General features: G+C 40.8%; 1 protein-coding gene across 1 annotated transcript; it reads right to left on the bottom strand.

Moving 5' to 3' along the window:
* Positions 1-1,924: 1,924 nt before the first annotated feature.
* Positions 1,925-7,077, bottom strand: LOC131428762 (uncharacterized). The gene is made up of 2 exons (XM_058592805.1): positions 5,171-7,077; positions 1,925-5,081 (listed from the first exon to the last, which is right to left on the bottom strand). Exons 1-2 carry the CDS (start codon positions 7,075-7,077, stop codon positions 1,925-1,927), a joined length of 5,064 nt encoding a protein of 1,687 aa, XP_058448788.1.
* Between the last annotated feature and the right edge of the window lie 238 nt (positions 7,078-7,315).

Genomic DNA, 7,315 nt, shown 5'->3' on the forward strand with positions numbered 1-7,315 from the left:
CTGAACTGCCATACCCTACCGGCACTTGGGTAATGGCGTTCGTTGGCGTCTTTTTGGCTTGGCCAATCTTTGACCGTTTTTGTGCACTCGCGTCGTACGTACTACTCATAAACTGTTCAAATAAACCGGTAACCACACTTATCCCACTCGACTGACCGAACGAAAACTAACGGACGTGTGGATCTTCCGAACGGTCGGGTAACTTGATCCATCGATCAACTTTTCGCGAGAACAATCACTACTCACTTTTTAAACTTTTATTTCCGAAACGCGGGGTCACATTAGACTTGTGACACGCTGCTGCTGGTCTTCACTCCTCCGGGCAGGTCAACTAAAAGAGGCTTGATACCGCCTGCTCGGACCCTTTTATCTCCTCCCAGCTCATCCCCGCTACCACCCCCATCGAGCCCCGCCTAGAATCCTCCAACTCGATGACAATGATACAATGACGATGATGATGACAGAGAACGATATAAAGACCATCGACGATTACATTTTGTTCTTATGGTTGGTATCGATTTTGAATTTGAATTTTTATAGCAAATGACATATAGACTCTTGATACTAGGGCTTGTTTCCTTATTTTGATATTTTTTATTATAAATAGTTTTTTTTTGTTTATTGCATAATAAATGAATATGTGAATAAATGTGAGTAAACGAATAATATATAGTAAATATGAGTATAAATAAATAAATAAATAAATAAATATGTAAATAAATGAATAAATATATGAATAAATAAATAAATAGATAAATATGTAAATAAATGAATAAATATATGAATAAATAAATAAATAAATAAATAATAAATAAGTAAATATATATATGAATGACTAAATGAATATTACTTTTAATTTAGATACCAACCACGGCTATTAAGCATAAATTAAACATCACTCAAACATGAAATACGGAGGATAGACATTTAATTTATACTTAGACATTTACTTACAATTCTTTCAGGTGTACAACAATATTGATAGGGTAATGTATTCAAGTTGACCCAGTGACCATAGGTAATATTGTGACCAACCGAGTCAAAGGTCACAATTTTCCCGGAGTCGGGTAAAAAAAAAACGAAGGGTTTTTTTTTTTTTTTGATGATCTCTTATTATCACGTGCAATGTAGCTCTCTTCCTGAGCTCGTTTAGTTCTATCTTAGTGAAATGATTTTTCCAAAGGCCAGAGGAGCTCTTTTTCACTATGATACATAAATTCGTTCAGGTGAGTTTGGCTACTGTAATAAGACCAAAAGTATAATGTGTCACAATCAGGACTACGCAGTCCACTCATTAGCCTTTCAAGTCGACAATGAGTGCTCTGCTGTTGGAACTGTGATTTGTGCGTCAGAATATTCATCACCGCCTTGCTACGGTTGAGCAGAAATACAAACCAAAACGTCAAATCACATCAGTTTGACAAAACGAAACTAAATAACCATACTAAAAACTTAACTTTTCCTCATCTCAAGTGTAATCATACTTGGACCAAATTTATTATTTTACACATCCATTCACCACACAAACAAACAGCTACTAATTCAATATACTTTTCACGATTATGCTAGGGGCCCCCTAATATTAATTGGCACTTCTTCTAACTCTCCGGATGAGTTGAAGAAACTATTATTTAACGCGTATGGTTCACTCTTCGCGAATTTCTAAAACTCTCTCGATGCCCGAGGGAAAATACGAAATACACCGAATAAACTCACACGACCTACCCTGTTTGGAATTAGAATCAGAACTATAAACGATCTGCACACACAAAAACGGGACGAATTATACTAACCAGAGCACAAATAACATTGTAATAGCCCTTTCGTTAACTGAACAGGAAATATATAAGGATGTATTGTTTCTATCATGGCATGCACTTCGTATTGAAGTATTCAATACAAAAATAAGCAACCGTTTAAAACATTAGCCGGGTTTCAAATGAATGGCCGGCCAAATACCGAGACTTTTCCCATTCAGATCTTCCAATTCATACGATGATGAGCCTATTTTTGCCTTTACACGACAGGGAATGAATTGTCTGCCATATTTTGCATTATAATTCTTCGTGGCATTAGATAATTTCATGTTTCGGTGATAAACTAACTGACCCTCCACAAACGATTTAGAAAAGCGACGATGTCGTAAATTATACCGATATTGGGATGCGTTATGCGCTTTTTGTAAATTTTTAGCAACCATATCAAAAATGCGAGGAAACATTCGCTTACGACGTTCATTGATCTGCTCTGGAGTAAGTTGTTCATTCTGTCGTGCTAATTTGTTATCACTACCGGACTCTGTGAACTCAAGGCCAAGAGTGATAAAAAAAGGAGTGAATCCTGTAGATGCATGGACACTAGTATTCAGTACCATTTCAATCTCCGGGATTCGCGTATCCCATAGACGTTGGTCTTCCCTCACATACGTCCGAATAGCAGCGTTGATAGTGCGATTTACTCTCTCAACTGGATTCGATTGTGAGTGATACCGCGAGTTCAGCCAATGTGTAACGCCAAAGCGATCCAACAGTCCCTTAAAATCTTTAGAAATAAAACTGCTACCATTATCGGTAATGATTACCTCTGGAACCGAGTTTTTCAGGAACCATTGGTCTCGCAGCGCGTTACACATCGGCACACTGCTAACGCTTTTCATCGGCTGTAGCATCACCCACTTCGAGAAGTAATCGCAAACTACCAACAGATGCTGATTACCCCGACGACTGCGCGGCAGAGGCCCAATAAAATCGACAGATATAATTTGCCATGGGTGGGTTGCCAATTTAATTTTTCCCATCTCGGGTGCCGTCGGTGCTGATGATGCTTTCACTTCCTTACAGGTGGTACACTTTTGAATGTACCGCCGAACTTCTACTGCCATTTTTGGCCAGTAAAACCTTTGTCGGACTCGAGCAAGGGTCCTTTCGAAGCCTGGATGAAAACACTCATCGTGGCACTGCTCGAGAATCTGTCCCACTTCGGAAGGCGGAGGAATTACTTTCCATTCAAACCGCGAATCATAATAGTCATTATGAGAGGTCACGAATTTGTAAAGTTTCTGATTCTCTACTTTGAAATTTACAAAATCATCTGGTCGGTCTAAAACCTTTCTCTTCATAGAAGTGTACCACGACGAATCAGATACTGCCGCAATGCTACGAGATAAAGCATCAGGCACAATGTTTTCTTTGCCCTTACGATGCCGGACTGTCATGTTGAATTGTTGTAAGTTTAACGCCCACCTACTGCACCTTGAACCCACTTTCCATTTGGAACTCAAGATATGCGTAAGAGCCGATGAATCTGTAACAAGAGTAAAGTGATATCCCTCAATATATCCACGAAACGCATCCACGGAAAGAATGGCCGCCAAAGCCTCTTTCTCCGCAGCATGGTAATTTTTTTGGGGGGTGGTGAGTTTCTTCGAGTAGTACGAAATTACTCTCTCCACTCCATCCTGTTCTTGCGTCAGAACCCCTGCTACCGCCACGTCGCTTGCGTCCGTCTGTATTGTGAATTCCGGACTAAAATCTGGACTGCCCAATACAGGCGAAGAGATTAGACACTCTTTTAAATTGCAGAATGCAGTTTCCGCCTCATCATTCCATCGAATAGTTTTGGTTTTGGACTGCAGAAGATCAGACAGAGCAGCCGTCACTCCACTGAAATTAGGGATGAATCGGCGATAATAATTCGCCATTCCTAGGAATCTCCGAAGCTTTGTTATGGTGTTAGGCCTTTCATACTCGACGATCGGACGAATCTTGTCCGGGTTAGCCCTAAGACCATCCGTGCTTAAGAGATAACCTAGGAAAGGAATTTCTGTCACACCGAATTTTGATTTTTCCAGATTGATACTGAGATTAGCTGCTTGTAACCGGCATGCTATTTCCGTTAACAACTGTTGGTGATGCGCAAACGTTTCCGTTACTACGACGATATCGTCGAGGTAAACGAAAACGTACGGCTCCAGTATACCGTGTCCTAATACTTTATCCATGAGTCGGGCTAGAGTAGCCGGACTATTAGCTAAGCCAAAAGGCATACGAGTATACTGGAACAGCCCTCTGCCTTGCACACTAAATGCTGTATATTTTCGAGATTCCACTTCCAAAGGCACTTGAAGGAATGCTTCGGACAAGTCAATGGTAGAGAAATATCTTGCCTTCGGAAGTTGGCCCAAAATTCTACCAGGGTGAGGCAAAGGGTACGCATCACGAACTGTCCTCTCGTTTATCTTTCGGGCGTCGAGACACAACCTTACTTTATTCGGTTTGATGACTGGCACGCAGTTGAGTGACCAATCCGAACAACTTCTTTCTATAACACCCAAATTTAAAAGTCTCTGAAGCTCAACAGCCACCAATTCTTGAGTCTTAGGTGACATTACATAGGGGAACTGACGAACGGGAGGCTTATTTGCCCATTCATCAGCCAGCACAATACGATGTTGTGCACCATTCGTTAGAGTTAATTCACCCTCTCGTGCGGGAAGAAACAATCTTTTAATTTTTTTGATCTCCTCTTTTTGCTCATCAGACAAATACGACTCAGAAGCGGGTAGATCATAATCCGAAACAGTTGCTTGGTGCTCGTTATTTCCCAATTCCTGCATTGCCGGATGGATCTGAAATTTCTTCCAAAAGTCCATGCCACAGATACAGTTTATGGAAATGTTCTCCACTACCAGCGTCGGGATCACTCTAACACTCCCTCCGAATGAAAACGGAAGATGAGCCTGACCGATAATTCTTAATTCGTCTCCACTAGCCGAGCGAAGTAAAACCTTTTTGGGTGGACCTTCCAGCTTTTTGTATTTTAGCTGTGCAAAAAGCTTATCGCTGATAAGCGTATGATTACTCCCACTATCCAGGAGGGCACGAATAGGAAAGCCATACACTTTCACGGAGGCATACGGTCGGTTGTCGTTTGGGAACGGATAAATTATCTGAAACGTTTCAGATGATTCGGGGTATTTACTATCATTTGCGTCTATCCAGAAGGGCGGGGGAACCGTTGGTAAATCTTTTTTTGTTGTTACGCGTCTTGACCATGCGAACGGCGATTTTGGTTCGCAGGTGCTGCGTTTTTTAGACAATACGGACAATGGTTTGTCGGAAAACCTCGAAGACCACACGAGCTGCAGAAAATTCCACGCGGTGATCTGCACATAGCAAAATGATGCCCGATTCTTCCACAGTTGAAACAAGTGTTGATTGGCGGGGGCGAGTGCGCGTTTATAACATCTTCTAAAGTAATTTGAGGACGCGGTTGACTTTGCGAAGGTCCTGCTACTGGTATTTGTGTCACCGAATCATGAGACGAGTTTTGGTTCGATTGATGATTCTGAGTTGGTTGTTTACTTTGAATGGATTGATAATTAGAGCGCGATTGATTGTTTTGGGTGTTGGAGGATGTATTAGACTGATTCCTAAGCTGGTTTGGTTGCTGGACAACGGCTGCCGTCTGACCCTTTTGTTGTGCTTGAGGCTGAGTTTTCGATTTCTTTTTTGTGTTTGCTTCGTTCCCATCAATTGCCTGAATAAACTTCTCAGTGCCAAACACCTTATTGTAGGCCGAAAAGTTTAGCGCATCCAGTTTCTGACCGGCGGCAACCAGTGTTTCCAAATTAACAATAGGAATGAATGTCATTTGGCGCTTGTAATCAATGCGCATGTTCTGTTGGATAATTTGTACCTTTTCATACTCTGGAATCTGAATACTCATGGTGCGAAAGAGTTTTTCTAATTCGAAATAATACTCATGAAATGATTCATGCTTCTGTTGTCTCCGCTGGTATATTTTCATTTTGATCAAGGCGTCAAGATCAGGGTGCATGTAAGTACGTTTTAATTCAAATATTAGGTGCTGCCAATTTAGCAGTCTACCTGTGGTTCGCTGGGTCATATACCACTTAAGGGCTGATCCAGTAAACAAATGTACTGCTGATTCAAACAGTTCTGTTTCTGACACGTGTTCAGCCTGTGACAGTGCCTGAACAAGTTCCAAAAACTCGTTTAATTTCAAACCTTGATCATCACCACTATACTTAGTGATGTTCCATTTGGATACTGGTAGCGTATGACGATTCTGAAAGGAAGCTGTGTTAGCGTTTGCAAATCTATGGTTCGGAATCGTAGGAGTATTATAGTGAGGGAAGGAAGGGGTGGGTAAAGCATCTTCAATCGGATTATCTAAGGGTGTAGTTGGTTGATTTGTAGCAGTGTTTTGAGGCGCTTCTTGCAATCTGGGACAATTGGAAAGGGGTAAGGAAGGGTTTTGGAAGGAAGGATACGAGAAACTAGAAAGAGAAAAATTTTGATTTTTGTTCGGTTGGTTATTAGATGGCTTAACAAAATGATTAGAAGTTTGGGTACCGGCATGTTTAACGTTCTTTCGTTGATTTAGTTCCTGTTCTAAATCCACAATTCTAGCTTGCAATGAATGAATCCAATCTATATCCCCTTGAGACAAAACGGATTGCCTTGGATGATTTACACATCCACGATCATTGTTTTCTAATTCATCATTTGTATCAAGTGCGTCACCGACGGTGTTACCTACATCCGCATTCTCACCATCTAACGGTTCATTATCCTTACCCAAATTTAACGGATCATCAAAATTTGAAAAAATAATTTCTGTTAATTCAACGACGGTATTTTGTAAAAAACTATGTAAATTTGGTGAGCCACGCGCATCTGACAAAATCGTCACGATACGTACACCAACATGCAACAATCTCGTGTAGTAACATTTTTTCGCATCATCATTTTCCTCCTGTTCTATAGCTGCTTTAAGTTCAGAATATTTTTGAGAACAAACACTAATTTCCTTAGTCGGATCAACAGGTACGTGGGGTAGTATTTTATCTGCAGACTTTCCTCGCTCTGATCTTAACTGATCCCTTAACCACAATCGCTTTCGTGTTCTATCCAAACTTTCCCCTATGATGACCGATCGAACCGTCAGCTCGTGATCAAGCTCGTCATCAGCAAGAAATTCCACCTTTAAGTTGTAATACCATCCCATAAGCAATTCACTGGCTTGATCAAATGTAAAACGTGACGAAGCCATCTGTACTTAGACAATTATTACACTACCTAATAACACACGCTGGAAAGAATATTGCAATGAGATTGAACACACAGTAGAGAGACAAAGTTAAGTCTTGGTTGGTTTGCACATGCCTGCGCTATTATTGTGAAACAAAGCAAATGTGATCGATATTTCTGCCTGCCGTTCGCAATCTACGGATTTTTATTTCGTATTTTTTTTTCATCACTCGCACCAGTCCGTCACAGAACAAATCACA

The sequence above is a fragment of the Malaya genurostris genome, chromosome 2 (genome assembly GCF_030247185.1).
Source record: "Malaya genurostris strain Urasoe2022 chromosome 2, Malgen_1.1, whole genome shotgun sequence".
In the NCBI taxonomy this organism is placed as follows: Eukaryota; Metazoa; Arthropoda; class Insecta; order Diptera; family Culicidae; genus Malaya; species Malaya genurostris.